The sequence below is a fragment of the Thermobia domestica genome, chromosome 1 (genome assembly GCF_964235325.1).
Source record: "Thermobia domestica chromosome 1, izTheDome1.hap1.1, whole genome shotgun sequence".
NCBI lineage: Eukaryota > Metazoa > Arthropoda > Insecta > Zygentoma > Lepismatidae > Thermobia > Thermobia domestica.
The window spans coordinates 217,089,278-217,108,280 of NC_137454.1; the positions used below are offsets into that span (position 1 = coordinate 217,089,278).

The following is a 19,003-nucleotide window of genomic DNA, read 5'->3' on the forward strand; positions in this document are numbered from 1 at the left end:
TAAAGTGGTTCATTCATTCATGAAAACGCAGACTAACGACTACAGCTTAAAACATGAGTCCATTGGTAAAGGATAACAAAGGATTTTCAAAAATAGGTATTCTAAGGGGGGATAAAATAGTGTTTATTTAATTATTTGTTGCCAATAATCATCTCAGGACTCTCCGAAGCTAGGGAGATAAACTCTCCATAAAAAAAATAAGAGCGATCACATGTCAATGTTTCGATATTTCAGCTTCTAAAGGGGGTAACATCTATATTATTTTAATTTCCGATTTTATATTTAAAATTCTCAATGTGAAGATTCACTTACGTTGGAAATGTGTAATTCAGTATATAAACTCTTCAATAAAAATAAGCAAACATGAGTTTGGCGGTGTTTTAAAATCTATTCCTAAGAAGGAGAATTGGAAGCAATTTCTATATTATAATTTCCATTTTTTTTTTCCTTTTCAATATAGAGTCTCGGGTATTTACAAAGTATATTTGATTCTTAGAAACCAATAAATAAACTTTGGTATAATATTAGAATGTTACATATAAGGTGAAACAAAAGTCTTGAAATGACTGCAGTGATTGAATTGAAATTGCACTATGGCTATTAGGGGTAGGGCTCTTCGTAACAGAGCACATGACCATAACGGCAGCCATTTTGAATCCAACTGATGTTTTTGAAAAGGAAAGCGGGTCATGCGAATGCTTGTTTGAGGCTAGAAAGTTACCAGAATAAGAATTCGATATCGCTTTTAACCTAACGTTATTTTTGTAAGAATGATTCTTATGTCAATGTGGGTGACCAACTCAATGTAATGACAGCTTGCTCGAAGCATATCGGTATGCGGTTTTTTCAGCCCTTGTGGACCTTTATGAGCACATCATATTTCACGCTGGCACAGAAATGCGTTACATGCTGCTGCAGTTCACGGACAATACCGGTGATACTCAACGGCTTTTACGTATCTACACAAATAAAATTTCAGGGACGTGAGATCTAGGAATCGCAGTGGTCACTGTATGACGCACATCTACCAATCCAGTAGTTACGTTTCTGTTGATCCATCACCACCAGACCTGCACCTCATAGTGTGCAGTCGTATCCTCATGATGAAAGTATGTCGGAAATGCCCCTTCTTGATTCAGAAGTGAGGGAAACGCCTCGCGTAACAGGTTTCCATATTGATTACCATAGAATTTGCCTTGAATGAACACAGGATCCATGATGCTTATGCCCCGCGTTCTGTATTGCACCATAAATTTCATTCAAACCTTTACACGTATTACTCGAGTGTGGATTCTGTCTGACCAGTATCGATGGCTATATTTACCTCGACATTCAGGAAGAAAAGTATCTCGTCATTGAATAACGGCTTATGTGGAAACTATGGATTAACTGTGGATTTACTACAGAATTACTCACAGAGTTCTAATGTCTTGTCGGGATCGTGTTCGGGTAGGTGTTGATGTAATTGCAGCTTGTAGGGGGTCGCTGGTTGCACTGCATGATCCTCCCGATGAAGTTAGGCTCACAGCACCGCTGCTGGTATGTGCTACGTGACAGATACTGCGTGTCGGGCTTTTGACAAATGCTGGCAAAAGAGCAGTTAAAGTTTTCTTGTTTGTAGAAGTCTTCGGACGTCCATTGCACACACATAACCTTTTCACTGACTTTGATCAGAATCTGAGGGTACTGCGTAATAGCGGATGCAGCACATTAAACTTGGCTGCAATCACTGGCACTGTGCCCACTATTGTCAACACAATGAATAAACGGCAAAGACATGAACATGGAGCATCCTAACCTCCCACATTGACACGTAAACCACTTTTACAATTAAAAACCAATATTATTATATTTCTATTTTCTGGCCTTAAATGACATATCACATGACCCTATCCCATTAAAATAAATCGTTGGATTCGAGATGATCACACTAAATTGATCATATGCCCTTTTAGGGAAACCCATACTTTCTATAGCTATAGTACAGATTTTTACCCCAATCCTTGCAGTCTCTTGCAGTGTACTAGTGTAACCAAACTTTTTTGAATCATACCATATACCCAGGTTCGATTCCCGGTGCAAAAACCTCGAAATTTGAACGTCTTACGATGGTTCAGATTTCGCCTTAAACTGTACATCCACGCTAAACTTAAGTAGTGCTGAAAGGGAGGCTAAACTTCAATCCAATGGACCACCGTATGATAACGCAACCGAAAACTGTAGGTTTTATATCTGTTTATGATATAATAATTTAGCCAGAAGAATAGGTTATATATGTTCACATCACATCAGTATGTAAATTATCTATGTACGTATAACACTTCCAATATTATTGCAATTCGCGTTTTTTTTTATTATTATTATTGGCGAGCTCCTCTGTTGAATAATATTTTCATATACAGTTTTTTAATATTCGAAAAGAACATATGTTCATGATTTCAGCGCATTCTAACGAGCTTTAAATTTATTGCAGAGATGTAGAGAAGAAGATCCATCATTAAAGACAAGGTATAAACCAAGGAAGAGGGAGGGCGATTCCTTACCGAATGGTGTACCAAAAGTTAAAAGACGAAAAGATCGATCCGATTCATGTAAGTTTTAATGAAATAAAATAAGAATAGTGGAATTATAAACTGGACCATTTTTTATTTCTTGTTTATAGTAGAATGTGGAAATGGCATTAGCTGTTACAAACTGTGTCAGTGAATCGAATACTGCTAACGTTACTAATAGTTGGTTTACACCAGGAGATATAAAGATGATGACCGGCGCCTCCCTTGAATAATGTTACCTATAGATCTTGACCTTTGAGTCAAAAGTAAGTTTTGTTTGTGTGTAAACTATAATTTTGTTCGTTTAGAAGAAAGTAGTTTTGCGTATGTGTAAATTATAATTTTCTTCTTTTATGCAAAAAAGGTTTTATTTGTGTGCAAACTATAATTTTGTTCGTTTAGGTAAAAGTAGGTTTTGCTTGTGTGTAAACTATAATTTTGTTATTTTAGGCAAAAGTAGGTTTTGTTTGGGTATGAACTATAATTTTGTTCTTCTACAAGTCAATTTCGTATTTAATAGTAATAATAATAATAATAATAATAATAATAATAATAATAATAATAATAATAATAATAATAATATTGGTGCTTTAACAAATATCTCTTTAACTTCGAAGTTATCTTGGGAATAGTTCATAAGCGGTATTTTCAGGAGCGTTGTCGGATGTATTTGGTTCATTAAATTTGGGAGAAAAAAATCACATCATTCAGATATAACTGTACGTAAAGACTTAATTAACTGTGTCTGGTAACCCAAGGCATCTAATGTGAGGGTTTCTACAAACTGAAAAATGAGGGAAAGCCAGGGAATGTCAGGGAAATAGATTAGAAGTCAGGGAAAATTGAATTTCGTCTGAAGGTTTTGTTTTGACAAGTGAAGAACACACACACACACAAAATATTAGAAATATCTTTAACGTAATTTTAAAATTCTTTGTACGTAATGTGACTATGAATCATTGATTGATTACATCGACTCCCTCAAAGTTCCACAGCTTTCGTTATGGTTAGGAACTGTGTCGAGTAATAAGTTTATAGCGTATTGTAAAGTTTGAAAAATAAAGTATGAAAAACATCTTTGCAGAGTCTTCAGCATTTAGTACAGAAACAGGTGTAAAGAAAATAGTGTACACATGTGGAGAAAAGTGACTCAGCAAACCATAATAGTTTTATTATAAAAGATCAAATTTGCAAAGCCGAAATTGTGTGCAAAAGAATGTCATTCAATTTACGCAACAACTGAAATTCAGTGCTCAAGATGATGATCGTCGATAGCCAAATTTCTGAAACGTTCTTATCTAATTGTTCATGAGTTGGAAGTCGTCTTACGTTCGGCAATGTGACGCGGTAGCAGGTAGTGTACACGGAACTTTCGCACACACTTTAACCTGAGGTGCTCGCGAATTGTTTTGTTCACAGTTGACGGTGCGAGATGGAATCTGTGGCCATATTATGTTGCGTCGGGGGATTTTCTTGGCACGCCAATCGACGGATCCCCCTTAGCACTATGTGTATTACTTTGTTTGCAGTTCTTCTGGTGGTTTTCGTGGGTGAATGTTTCGCAAGGGAAGCCTGTTGTGTGTAACGGACCACAATAGCTCTCGCAGTAGTCCCCCCCCCCCCGAGTGTTAACGCATTCACCCAACTCTGTTTCACAATGCATACTTACGAGAACTTAGCATGGAAAAGGGACATTATGTAACCCTCCCAATACCGGTTGTTGTTCGGCGGTATTTGATAGGACACACACTTACAAGGTCAGACACAACACTCTGCTCCCGCCAGCAAACCCATAATTTCAGCATGATACGCCAGGTGGCAGCACCAAATCGTATATACCATGGTATACAGCGTACAGCCTTCTGTATATGTACGTTACTACGTCACTTGTAGTACCTTCTCAATGACTCACTACCTCGTCGAGAAACTTTACTGACAAGTAAACCTTACGTTTGGGTGAATCGAGTTGCTGACTGGGACACATATGAGAAAGTAGTACTAAATGTGCTCAGTATTTCAGTGAAGTTATAGGTGCGAAGCTCCAGGGGTTTAGGAGATACAGCTACCAGAACATTACATAGAAGTACAGAATAGTCTTCATACAGTTGGAGATAAAAGCTCTGTAAGACCTCTTGGAACGACAAAAGGTGAATAACAAATATATGGGTACATATTAGAATTAGAGGGAAGTCATATAGTAAGGGTATACCTGACGGTGGCCATCTTGAAATCCGCCATTTTGATTTAAGGTTAAGTTTTTAAAATAGGAATAGGGTCATGTGATACATGATTTAAGGCGCAAATTTAATCAGAAGAACAATGGTGACGTTAATTTTGATTTACGCGCAATTGATAAAAAGTTACAGGGAAATTAAATATTGTTACAGCATATGTATTAGTCCTTTGCCCCATCTTGTAAATTTTGTGTTAATGATAATAATTAAATAAAAAGCAGGTGGATAAGTATTAGGTCTATGGTAAGAGTTGCCTTGATGGCGGCCATGTTCAAATCAGCCATTTTGAATCAGACAAAAGTTTTAAACAAAACGCATAACATTGACACCTTATTAATAGCAAATTTTACCATAAATCCAACGGCATAACCATTGTTGCTTTATCATTAACCAGCATTTGTTATCGCATAAGCAAGTTGCTATTCTAAGGAAAAATGACCAAAGTGGAATTGAGTCATAATTAACTTGGGACTTCCAGAAAAGTCCTCAATTAGTACAATCAATATGTAATTCAGAAAAGAGTGCATGACTTGCACAAATGCTCTGCTCACAGTGAGCACACCTGACAAAGCCAATCGAGTTACACTTGACACATTTGTCGTTAACAATTCCGTCAAAGCACTAGTCGTAAGGAGTGATCCATTTAATTTTGTGCTGGTTAATGATAAAGCAAAAATGGTTATACCGTTGGAGTTATGGTAAAATTTGCTATTAATAAGGTGTCACTGTTATGCGTTTTGTTTAAAGCTTTTGTCTGATACAAAATGGCTGATTTGAACATGGCCGCCATCAAAGCAACTCTTACCATAGACCTAATATTTATCCACCTGCTTTTTATTTAATTATTATCATTAACACAAAATTTATAAGGTGGCGCAAAGGAATAATACATATGCTGCAACAATATTTAATTTCCCTGTAAATTTTTACCAACGTATCAAAATTAACGTCACCATTGTTCTTCTGATTAAATTTGCGCCTTAAATCATGTATCACATGACCCTATTCCTATTTTAAAAACTTAACCATAAATCAAAATGGCGGATTTCAAGATGGCCACCGTCAGGTATACCCTTACTATATGACTTCCCCCTAGTCCTAATATGTACCCATATATTTGTTATTCACCTTTTGTTGTTCCAAGAGGTCTTACAGAGCTTTTACCTCCAACTGTATGAAGACTATTCTGTACTTCCATGTGATGTTCTGGTAGCTGTATCTCCTAAACCCTTGGAGCTTCGCACCTACAAGTTCACTGAAATACTGACCACATTTAGTACTACTTTCTCATATGTGTCTCAGTCAGCAACTCGATTCACCCAAACGTAAGGTTTACTTGTGAGACCACAGGATGCACAGAATTTCCGGTTAAGTTCTGCAATCTCCGCTAGTTGGAAAATGCCACTTGTTTTCGGATGGCATTAGGGAAGCTGCCAAACACGAGACATGTAGAAACCTTGAAGACAGCTAGCGATTCACGTACAAAATGCAAACTGGCTTTCTTCAAGATGGTATTCACTTAATGCTAGCTCTTCCTGCATAGTTTCAGACTTCAAGACCAATAGACCAGATCGCCTTTGGTTCTGGCAAAACTTTTACGATACCTCATGATTCGATCTGTGACACCAGAACTGCTGAAATGTACAGATACAGGGCTATTAAGTGTTAATGTGACAAAGTAAAAAATTCCTATTGTGACCTTTAATTTGCTGCCAAACGTTTTCTTGGACAAATAGGTACAGAGGCTAGGGAACGGCAGAAACGGGATATTTACATGGCTGTCGCTGCGCCCTGATTTTCATTGTTACCATACTTCAACAGAGAAGGTTTTTAAAGTACAAACCATTTAAATATCTGTCTTCCGTTAGATCCTCAGGTAATTCAGCATTCACCCCACGTAGGTCAAAAACTCTCTTCTTATAGATAGATTTCATACGCCTAACATCATAGATAATGTGTTTGCTCAAAAGTAGCAAAGAATACATTTCATTCTCCGGTCTAAACACAACAGAACTTCAAGAAGTCTTCCAGAGTAGTAACGAATTAGGACTTGACGCTTTTTAAAGCAAGTTTTGTGCTGGAACTGAAAACTTCAAACATTTATGGAAGATAGTAAATATCGGGCTGTTATTCTCGCATGGAAAGACAACTGCCAAAGAGGGTTTTCCGTCAATAAATCATTCCTAATAGAAAATATGCATGAAGAGACTATTGTAGCATAAAATATACAGAAGATTGTTCGCTGTATATCCGACCAGTTCTGATTTGGTGCTGCCACCTAACTGTATGCTGGAACTATGGGCTTGCTGACAGGAGCAGTGTTGTGTGTGCCCTTGTAGGTACGTGAGTGTTATCAAATGGCGCCGAAAATCAACCGGTATTGGGAGGGATACGTAATGGCCCTTTTCCATGCTAAGTTTTCGTAAGTACGCATTGTGGGTAAATAGGTTAACACTCGAGGGTGACTACTGCGAAAGATATTGTAGCCCGTTACATACAACAGACTCCCTTGTGAAACATTCACCCACGGAAACCACGAGGAGAAGGGCTGCAAGCAAAGTGACATCTGTAGTGCTAAGGGGGATCTGTCGATTTGCGTGCCAAGAAAATCCCCGACCTAACGTGATACGGGTCACAGATTCCACCTCGCATCGTCAACTGGAAACAAGACAATTCGCATGCTCTTCAGGTTGTGTGTGCGAAAGTTCTGTGTACACTGCCTGCTACCGCATCACATTGCCGAACATAAAACGAACTGCAGGAAATTGTATGGGAAGTATCTGATGGGTTCCAAATGGAACAAAGTTGTCACAGTGAACGAATCATATGTCCATCTCATTGCTGGTGATCATATTCGGGCGATCACATACCGTGACATTGCCGGCAAGGGGCTCAGCAACTTTGTTAATCCCTCGTGGCTTTATGGTTGTTACGGGATTCGGATATGAGTGTAAGTTGCTGATACACAAGGTGGACAAAAATGTGAAGGTGAATGAAAGATATTTTCAAGGACCCATTGTGACCCCTATTTATCGGAGACATATCCCACAATTGTATGGAGTAGACGCGAACCAGGTGATGATCCATATGGACAAAACTTCGAGTCATACCGCCAGAATATCATCAGGAAATGGGAGAGGAATTATAAATTCGTGTCATTCCGTTTGAAGACATTCCTGTGGAAAGCCCAGATGCCAGTCCAATGGATTTTTGCGCATTTGAACTCCTGAAACGACGTCTTCAGTATCATCGCCCGCGCACCCTAGATGGTCTATGGAAAGCGTGGAGGGAGGGGTGGGGACAGAATTCCCATACCTGTCCTGCGCCAACGCTTGCTACAGTGGAAACTGCGATGCTATGTGATAGTCCACAATGGTGAGGGTCCAATAAAACATGATCGATGATGGCGGCGCGGTATCTCTGAGCTGAGTACCCGTAAAAAATGATCGGATATTGAGGAGTTGAGTTGATTTTGAGTTTATCGTCCCGTTCAGCAGCAAGGCTATATGAGACGTGGACCTACTGATTAACGTGGAATCCTAACCACATAAGCTCCCGCCGGGAATCGAACCCGGATTTCCCACGCCAAAGGCGCGTACGCTAACCGCTTAGCCACGAAGGAGCTTCTCGGATATAAAGCGAACAACCTTCTGTATTCTTAACCAGGTACAAGAGGCAGAAGGCATTGAACACATACAAATTACAAGAACGATAATGCTTTACGTGGAAAGTTCCAGGAGACGCTGCGAAGAGTGTTTCCTTCAGCAGAAGGAAGTGATAAGTGAGAACACCATAAAGGAAGCCTAGAAGAGAATATCGGATACACAATTGAGAAACTTCCAGCAACAGAGGATACATCTGAAACTTGAAAGTGATCAATAGGAGGTAGCCGTTGATACCGAACTGAACGAGATTAAGAAGAAAAGGGCGTCTTTGAATTGCATTTCAGCAGTTCTGTGGGGCGAAAGTCAATGTTGATCACGATTTTGCGTTAATCTTGTTTTTATTTATAGTTTAATTATTTTTATGTCAAATAAAGTAGTGTTTTCCATTTCTGTGTGAAAAATTCTGGTTATATTTGTATGATTTTGTATAGAGATATGCAATTTTGCTTGTAGTCAGTTGTACGGTTTTTTTAGAAAATGAGAAAGGTAGTGACAATATATATGAAGATAAAAACAAAGTTAGTATAAGAAAAAGTATACAGTGTCAGTATAGAAGAGAAATTGTCAGATTGCTGGGAAAAGCTTGACTGTAGTGGAGATGAAGGATGATTTCGCAAGAATTCCATGTTTCGTGGAATTCCTATGAAGGGTCAGGATTTTTTTTTTTTCTTTTTTAAATCAGAATCTGTAGGAACCGTGAACGGTAAGTCTTATGAGTATAAATAAATGTTTCTTTAATTTTTGGCCTACAAAAGACAGTTTGTATTCTAGAAAATTTACCTACGAGATTTTGTGTAGGGCAGGGCTTGTGTAAGGCAGCCTAATCAAGCATAGTTCGCGAGATAGAGTTTTAATGGTTAGACTGTGTCTGTTGAAGTTACATATGAAATTAGGGTTTTAGGGAGAAGATGTAGATTCTGCATATACTCACTAGCTATTGTTGGGGAATGTAAGTGTGATTATATACTATAAGTATGTGGAAGATGTAACAACTATAAGCTGAACCCATTAATGGGGAAAGTATGTTTGCTGTTAGTTAGTCGGGTGTTCTGTAATGAAAAATCACTTAGGCTTGTAACTAAATGGTGGTCCTTTATATTTGATACAATGTTACTCTATCACTTGTCGTGGTGGATATTGAATCCTTGAGTCGTAGTTAAAATACGGAACCTGTATCGTCACGTCTGATGGATGATTATTTTGTTAAGTACGGTTATGTTCCTGTATCACTTGATGTGGTGGCTGTGTTGATCGTGTATCGTCAAGTGTTGTGGTGATATTTGTTTTGCTGTATCAATAAAGGAGATACGTGGAAGATAAGTCTGTTGCTTCTAAGCCGCTGTTGCTATGGCTTCAGCGTTAATTGGTTAACCATGAGTACCCATTTGTAGTACATATGTGTAGAACATTACATACGTTATATGATTCATGTTTGCTTCAGCCTTTTGTTTGGTACTATGTTTGGAAAGCTGATAAAAATCATTTCAATTTTTGTATTGATACAACAGCTATGTTGCCACTAACCCAGAAACAAGTCACAACTCATACCATACTATATAAGCGAATATACCTGTTACAACTCCTCTTGCAACTATAAACAATACATCCCCTTCCCGCTGGTCTAGTGGCTAGCTCGTGTGCCTTTGATGCACGTGGTCCTGGGTTCAGTTCCCGGTGGGAGAGCACAAAGTTTAATTTCTCAGTCATTCACTTTCATTACTCATCTGCCCCCCTTAGACTAAGGGCATGATCGTTAAACACACACACACACACACACACACACACATATATATATATATATATATATATATATATATATATATATATATATATATATATATATATAATACATACACGCAGTGAACCCCTTGAACTTTTAAACTAATGGACAAAAGCGATGAAATTTTGTACCATGCAAATATCTGCAGGAAGGCATTATTTGGCATACTTGGTGATACTACAAGGTTAATAGTGTTACCAGCCCAACATAACATTATATGTTTTCAAATGGCACTATGTCAAGTTATTACATATTTCAAATTGACATGTAAAACAAAAACTTAAAATTCCGCACTTATTAAGCAGTGTTGCAAATTAAGGACGACGCTACAATTCTGCACTTATTAAGCAGTGTTGCAAATTAAGGACGACGCTACAGTATCATAGACATCGAAAACCAATAGATTTTGAGGAGTTCTATAGCAGTTATAACAAAATTAGGCAGATAAGGTAATGCATCTTGGACAAGGACATCCGAAGTACCTTAATGTAAAATACTTTGTCATCATATGGCGTATTTCGAACAAGTAGAAACAGAGTTAAAATTAACTGATTTTTTTTTTTTCAAACGACTTTATTTCGAAAAAGGGTTTAGATAACTATCACATTGAATTACATAAATGATTTCCAGTAGACATGATAATCATAATGCGGTTTACAGCAATTTTAAGCATTCAGGAGATATGAAAAAACGGAAAAAATTGATATGTTGCTTAAAATGGCGTATTTGTGAGAACTTTCTAAAACAATTTTTGATTACTTCGTTTCTGTAACACTACAATAATACTTTTTTGGTAGGCGAAATTACAATAAGTTCTCGGAATTACATACTTTTAAGCTGTGTTGCAAACGTTAACAGTTTCTACCATATCGCGAGAACGGTTTGAGATATCAGACTGTTGTTCACGTGATGCTAATCTTCATGTCTATTGAAAACCATCTATGCAATTGGATAAGATAAGATATTATCAAAGCAGTTTTTTTTTAATGCTTTTAGAAAGTAAAGCTTTCAATCCCTTGTAACATTGTTTGTATTCATCCGAAATCTGTCACATCAGGATCGTAGTATTAGCCACTAAAATATTTTGGATGTACATTGCCTTGTTTATGTCTCATTTGCATTATTACTGCTGTAGAGGTCACCAAAACTTAAATATTCGTAATACTGTAGCATCCTTAGTTTGCAGCACTGCATAACAAATGGTATTATATGTTTTCCTTTTTCATGTAGATTTGAGTTTTGAAATAACCTGATGTAGTGCCATTTGAAAAAAATAATTTTATGTTGGGTAGGCAGCAGTGTGAACCTCGTGCTATCACATATATGCCAAGCAATATCCCGCTGTCAATATTTGCATGGTACAAAATTTCAGCGTTTTTGCCCATTAGTTAAAAAGTTACAAGGACGTATCGAGATAAATGGTCTACCTTGTATGTACCACAATAGGGATACACAAATTTGTTTTCTTACATTGCGATAATCTCATCCCCTAAGATGGGACATGGTAGGTCTGAGATAAAGCTTTTACCTCTGTTGCGTGGGGTCCCTGGTTCGATCCCCGGCCAAGTAAGTCTGTGGTGGACAACATCGTGGCCGTGGGTTTTATCGAGTAACTCCCGTTTCGTTCTCCCACATTCTCATTCCACCGTTTTTTCCGTCTTCATTCACATGCCTTAATCATCCGTCTCCCTTAGCCTAAAGGACATAATCGTGGGCGTTAAACAGAAAATTTTCATTTCATTTTCCATCTCCTAAGACTCATCGCGTAGGCCACCCATCTTTATTTGAATCTTAGTGAAGAATATCAATAATGTAAAGTGAGCCAGACAATATCTGCAAAATGTCATTACATGATATCAGGGCTCATAGCGAGTCACTTTTTTTTAACTAAAAGTTACTTTTTTTTCAAGTTGGTCACTAAAAGTTACTTTTTTGGGAGGTAAAGTGACTTTTTCGTGTGATTTATGTTTTGCATTGGCAGTTTTCTAAGAAAAATATAAAAATAAATGGAGAAAGGCAGAAACTTGTTACTCATTACTCCTCTGAAAGCTTCAGTACTTGCTGCCACATGTGAAAGAGTCAGCTTTATTCTCACGTCAGCTTTTATTCTTTCTAAAGCACAGTGGATGGTTGGTGGATGCTTAAGCTCTCATAGTGGGGTTGAGAACCCTTCTGTGTCTATTCTTTCTTCTATCATAATAGTCTTTTAGTTTTCTCTTACAATAGTTAACGCTCCGCTCAACGTTGTGTGTGTGTGTTTGTGTGGTTCATCATGTTCATCTTGTGTTATGCTTCTTGTATGTTCTTCTTAAGAGTAGGTGATGAATTTTAATATTTCATGGATTTGAGAACTCTCAATGCTAAGTTAAATATAATATCTGTGATGAAAAAATTCGGAAATAGGCCAGAACTGGTTCCACTCACTCAGAAACTTCTTACATCTGCTAAGCCTGCTTACCGTAACTACAAAGCATACTTAGAAAACTTAAGAAAGAAGGAAGCTCAAAAAGAAGAAGTAAACAAGAAAAGATGAAACAAAACAGCAAACAAAGAGAGTGGTGATGGAGAAATTGACGAAGGAGAAAAGGGGCATGATGAGGTTTTGGTCACTTTTCAACTATTTATAAGAGACCAGACCACTATGAGCCCTGTGATATAATACAGGATCTTTCGTATAGTATAATAATTTTAGCACCCGTCATTTATGACGTCATAAATTGTACACCAAGATTTCTAGCCTGAAAAAAAGGTTTGGAAACAGATGTTAATGATAGGATTTTGTAGACACTACCTGGCTTACTTTGTATATTTTTGGTATTCTTCAGTATCTTTTAAGTTATTCATAAAATTTAGAAAAGTGGGAGTGAATTTAGCGAAAAGCCTTAACTCAACTGCTTTCACAGAACATACGTCAATTCAGGGCATATGCCTATTTCACTCTACAACACTTTACATGAACAACTAACTTCTACTACACAAAACTTTTGAGTGGAGTTTTCCTTCAGGTTTAAAAGCATCTTTGGACGAAGTTTTGTCGTCACATTAGGTTGCTAATAGCTTTTTCTCTTCGAAGACGAGTTTTTCTCTTCGCTGTATGTAATTGGTGAGTGAAGTCTGCCGTGAAAATAGTGTGAATGAGAAGTTGCAGTAAAGATAATTTAGTGTAAAGAATTGTTGCAATAATAAAGATAATTTTATTCATTTATTTATTTCAGGACTTTTCAGACAAAGCACATTGTGCAGTTGAAACTGAAGCTACGTAATAATATATAGAGAATGCTCTTCGTTTGTCACATGAAGCATACTGTGTTTTCCGTACCGTTATTATTAGGGTGGTTCGAAAAAATCATTTTTCTATTTCCGGAACCTGCGCAAAAGTTGCCGTTGGATAGACAAGAAAAAACTCAAAAAAACTTTTATTTATATATCCCGGTCCCGCATCGCCGTTGAAAAATCCAGTAAAAACAATACATTTTCAATATATTTTTTTAAAAGGACAGAAGGATATAGGATGATGACTCTATATAGCCTAAAGGTTTCTTCAAGTATGTATAAACAACTTTAAAATAAACAAACTATATTTATATAGTACCTTCTAGTCGCGCATCGCTGTCAAAAATTTGCGAATTTAGCAAAATTTGAGAGTTTAACATTTTTTTTTTATTTTCTTACAACAAGTAAGATAAGGACGCTACTCACCACGAGGGGTGGCTGCACCCACTACCCAACCAGCCATCCAATGATTAGGGTGTATTATTTACAATTGTATTTACAAATTTATAATTTCACATAATTCATCCCCTACAAATTTCCAACTTTCCCTTTATTTTTGTCAATTACTAATGACTTTGAACTCTGATTTATGCGGGTGCAGCGGTGACACAGTGGTAGAGCGTTAACTTTTTGTGCATAGGGTCCTTGGTTCTATCCCAGCTATGACAAGTGAGTTTGGCGGTGGACAAGCCCCGTATGTATGGGTTTTCTCGATTCTCCCATTTCCTCCCTTTTTTCATTCCACCATTTCATTCATTTCTTATTACTGTCTCCTTTAGCCTAGCCGGCATAACCGTGGTACGTAAAACTGAAAAAATTCCATTTTTTCATTTTTTCTGATTTATGCGAAAATGTAAGCATGGGTGATCTTGACAATAGTGTAGCTCTGATGGAGCCGTCTCTAGCACTGTGCCCACACACTATATCGGAAGCTTCCGTTACAAGCTTAACGCATCTTCCGACAGCATGAGTATGAGATGGGAACTTCTTGAAATTCATAACCAAATTATTATCTGCTTATAAACTACCTTATTTCGTCATTAGTCAATGGTCTTAACAAAAGAGGAAAAGTAAGATTACAAGTATCCCATTGTATTATTTCTGTGTAATCTTTAGCTACAAAGTTGATGTTTGGTGGCAAAAATGTCTAATAGGATCACTTTCAAAAGCTGTTTTCCTTGCCTTCAAAAGTCGTCTGCACCTAAGCTCTTCAATGTGCTTTCTGTCATCAATGACCATCGCCAAAAGCAAATTTTCGGGATGAGCAAAGTAAGCATTCCGTTCTATAACAGGGTCTACAACTTATTTAAGCTCTTCTGGCAAAATAACCGCGTTTTCTGAATGGTATCGTAAACATGTTGTGGACTTTAGGTCAAATTGTTGCTCAACTTAATGGCAAACCACATAGGCATATATAACTTCAAGATAAATGTGACAATTTGCGTCATTATCTGAAGGACTTTTCGTACTAATGTATAGCCGCAGAACTCGATTAGCTGTAGTGAGTCATCTTGAATGTGACAAAGGGCCAGGGTCATGAACTGAAAAGTCTTCAGAGCAGTGCCTAAACTGGATGACTTTTGATATGTCCAGTAAATACAGTTGGTCTTTGCTGAGTATCTGCCTGTCTATTTCAGGAATCACACAATTGATAGGTTCAAATTCAATAACTGGTAGAGTGTGTGGACACAGTGCTAGAGACGGCTTCATCAGAGTTACACTATTGTCAAGGTCATCCATGCCCGCATAAATCGGAAAAAAAAAATGAAAAATAAAATCTTTAAGTTTTACGTCCTACGATTATGCCGGCTAGGCTAAAGTAGACGGTGACGATGAGAAATGAATGAAAGGATAGAATGAAAAAGTGGGAGGAAATGGAAGAATCCCGAGAAGACCCACGCACATGGTGTTTGTCCACCACAAAGCTCACTTGGCGCGAGCTGGGATCGAACCAAAGGCCCCATGCACAAGAAGTAAACGCTTTATTACTGAGCCCCCACATAAATCAGAGTTTAAAATCATTAGTAATAGAAAAAAATAAAGAGGAAAATGGAAATTTGTAGGGGACGAATTATGTAAAATTATTAACTTGTTAATACAATAGTAAATAATACTCCCTAATCATTGGATGGTAGGTTGGGCAGTGGAACTCTAAGTGCAGCCACCACCTCGTGGTGAGTAGCGTCCTTATTTTATTTGTTTTAAGAAAATTATTATTAATAATAATAATATAAAAAAACACATTAAACTCTAAAATTTTGCTAAATTCGCAAATTTTGCAAATTTTTGATAGCGATGCACGACCAGAAGATATCACATATATATATAGTTTATTTATTTTAACGTTGATTTTACAAACTTGAGGAAACCTTTAGGCCATATAGGGTCCTCGTCCTATATTCTTTAGTCGTTTTTAAAAAAATATTGAAAATTTTTTGCATTTACCAGATTTTTCAAATTTCAACGGCGTTGCGGGACCGGAAGATATGTCAATATTTTTTTTCCTTTTGGTTTTTTTCTTGTCTATACCAATGGCAACTTTTGCGCACTATAGCGTTCCGGAAATAGGGAAATTATTTTTTTTCGAACCACCCTAGTGATTATGTATGATAACTACTTGCTGTGTGAGTATTGAACCATTCAGACCTTGAGATTTGCAGAAGACTGCAGTCCATTCATTCAGAACAACAATAAATGTGTTCGAAATTGAAATCAATTATAAAACACAACAGCAATCAAGGATTAATTCGGTAAGACATATTACATTGATTCTTGTTGCGAGATCCTTAAAAGTACTTTTGAATAACTGAAACGGTTTACTGTTTTTATTTGGAGCTTCTCTTCCTTTTTCTGCGTGTAATCACAGATTCAGACCTTTTGGGAGTAAACGGAATTCGAGTATGCTGGATTCCATAGGTCTCGTCCATCATCATTTTTCTGTTACAAAAAGACATAAAGTGCATTAACATGAATGAGTCATTTTTTTTGTTCAGTTTCATTTTACAACTTCTCTTTAATTTCCATAGTGTGTTCTCTCTGCTTGGGAAGCAACACACTATTATTTTTTCCTCGATCACAGTATTTAAATTAAAAATCTTTGAAAAGAAAAATAAATTATTTGTTTTACAATTTCCTTTCAATTGAACGATGATTATTTGTTATTTTTCAGCGGAAGGGAAATCAAAATCCGCTAGGAGATGTGGAGAGTGTATCGCATGCTATCGTACTGAAGATTGCGGAAGATGCGATTTTTGTAAGGATATGAAAAAGTTTGGTGGACCAAACAAGATACGCCAGAAATGCAGGCAGAGGCAGTGCTTAAATTTTGTAAGTTTTTTCCCCCTCTTTTCATTATATCAGTAGTATGTAGCATATAAGTTAGATGTGTACTGGGTAGTCTATCATGTGCATAGAGAGCTTTTGATGGGACAGTTTTCAGTTTATTAGGTTTATATGTTGAAATATATTCACCAGAAGACTGTTAGGCATTACGAGTCTTTAGTCTGTACATAAAGATAGAGAATTCGTTAAGAGTACCTCTCGCTCTGATTTTAACATAATCAGTTATTTTCTAAGGAATCATGTGTATTCCCTAATCTTTCTGTTCTTCAGCTTGAATAATTACAAAATCAATTAAAACGTAAGATCAGTTAGAATGCAGCCAACAAAAGCTCTTTTTAACTGTTTTTTCTCAATAACGAATCCACTAATCCATGTTTTTTTTTAATTTTTTTGTAGTTAGTATTGCAGTATTGTTATACTTGACCCTTTCGCGATCAGATTAAATTATTTTGAGGTTTAAAACCCATTTGAAGGGGTCAATTTATATAATCTGCAGTGAATCTGCTTTCTGCCTGCCTTTCATTATGTGCAGGTCTTGTTTTCTGTGTCCAATGTCGGAAATAGCAATATTTCTTATCTCCAAAGAGTGTCACTGAAAGTGCACATGTGCTAGCTGGTGTCTATTAAAATATACTAGAAAACATAATTTTAGCAATTGTCAAGAGAACACGAATAAATAGAATTTCATGTTTGTTGAAGCAAACGTACAAGCGTTCAGTTCGATGATCTCGGATTAGAATAGCAGAATCTTTTGGAATAACACATTTCCAGAGTAATATTACATATCGTTATAGTCCAATATAAAGAAAAGAATAAAAAAGTAATATTCCGCATAATCTGTTTTCGAGATATTACGGAAAATACTACAACAGTAAAAGTATAAAGTAATATATATTTCTTTGCTTCGTGCTCTTCCGTCATTCTAATAAGACACGTCGAGTAAGTTGTAGAGTGGTAAACTTTCATAGCTGGGAGATATTAACCGTAGATTTTATGAAATAATAGTAACAGCGTTAGCAGATCATATCGTATTTATTCCTACTAAGAAACGAACCAAATTTTTTTAATATATATAAAAATCATTAATATAATACAGCTTATTTCTCTAAGAGCTTTGGTCGACCAGTTTGTTCACTTTCAAATGGGCTCTTCAACTGGCCAGTGCATGACTACCAATTCTTACATATTTATTAGAAGTCCCCAAGAACTAATGTGGAGTCTGAATTGTAGAACAAATTTTAAGATTGCACAATTAAAAGATAAAAATGAAAATGGCTACAGAGAAGTGGCTTTCGGAAGAAATAGTATCAAATAACTGATTACGTATAATATTTGAAAAAGTGTTAAAATTATATTTTAGTAAATGGTATTTTGACTTTCATGTGTTTTCTTTTGTAAATGAAACATTTATAAATAACAATACATCCAAATCTCATACGTATTCCAGCTTCTCAGTATCTGACCTGCTGGAACGTGTGCTTGTAGTACCGCGTTTGATCCCCAATGATGTAAAATGGAGATCGTGGAACTATATACACCACGAAACTGAACTGTCGGAACTATATACGCCAGTTCACTTCCCTTAAACTGGGTATATAACCATCATATGAAAACAGTCTAAGCAGATTTTCGATTTTTCAGACTCTGTTTTCATACTCTACGTTCACTGAGACGAGCAACTTGTAATATTTATGTTATAGTATTTAGTGAACTTGTGATATTGAAAATTATACAGAGAAAATGTGGAATGAGAATATTTTAGGATAGGATATTTTTTAAAATTTAGAATCTTGATTGGACGATATATGATCATATTTGTGAACGCTACGCAACTTATCCATGAAAAATCACCAAGTCGTAACGAAAAAAACAGAATCGATAACATTTTGTTGAAGTTTACTTCTACGAAGTGACTCAGGCATGCATACCCAAATATATCAGTGACTCCTCATATCGAAATGTTAATGAACCAATGTTCGAATGGAGAGAAATTACACGTTGAAAGTGCGTGAAAATTAATTTAAACCAAACGTAATACCTGTTTATTTTAGGAATCTTTTTGGAGGGCAACAAATAAACATAATATGCTCTATCCAATGTGCAGAGGATGTAGTGATGGTTTCAGAACAGATTTTTCAAAGAGATGAGAGTTACATA

At 36.6% G+C, this 19,003-nt stretch overlaps 1 protein-coding gene across 4 annotated transcripts in view; it reads left to right on the plus strand.

Moving 5' to 3' along the window:
* Nucleotides 1-19,003, plus strand: part of LOC145693862 (CXXC-type zinc finger protein 1-like) — a 149,094-nt gene that overhangs the window by 93,693 nt on the left and 36,398 nt on the right. For all 4 annotated transcript variants that reach the window (XM_081770052.1, XM_081770053.1, XM_081770061.1 and 1 more), the window contains 2 exons: nucleotides 2,474-2,591; nucleotides 16,674-16,831. In XM_081770052.1, coding sequence (XP_081626178.1) covers nucleotides 2,474-2,591; nucleotides 16,674-16,831 — 276 coding nt within the window. The remainder of the gene's footprint in view (nucleotides 1-2,473; nucleotides 2,592-16,673; nucleotides 16,832-19,003) is intronic.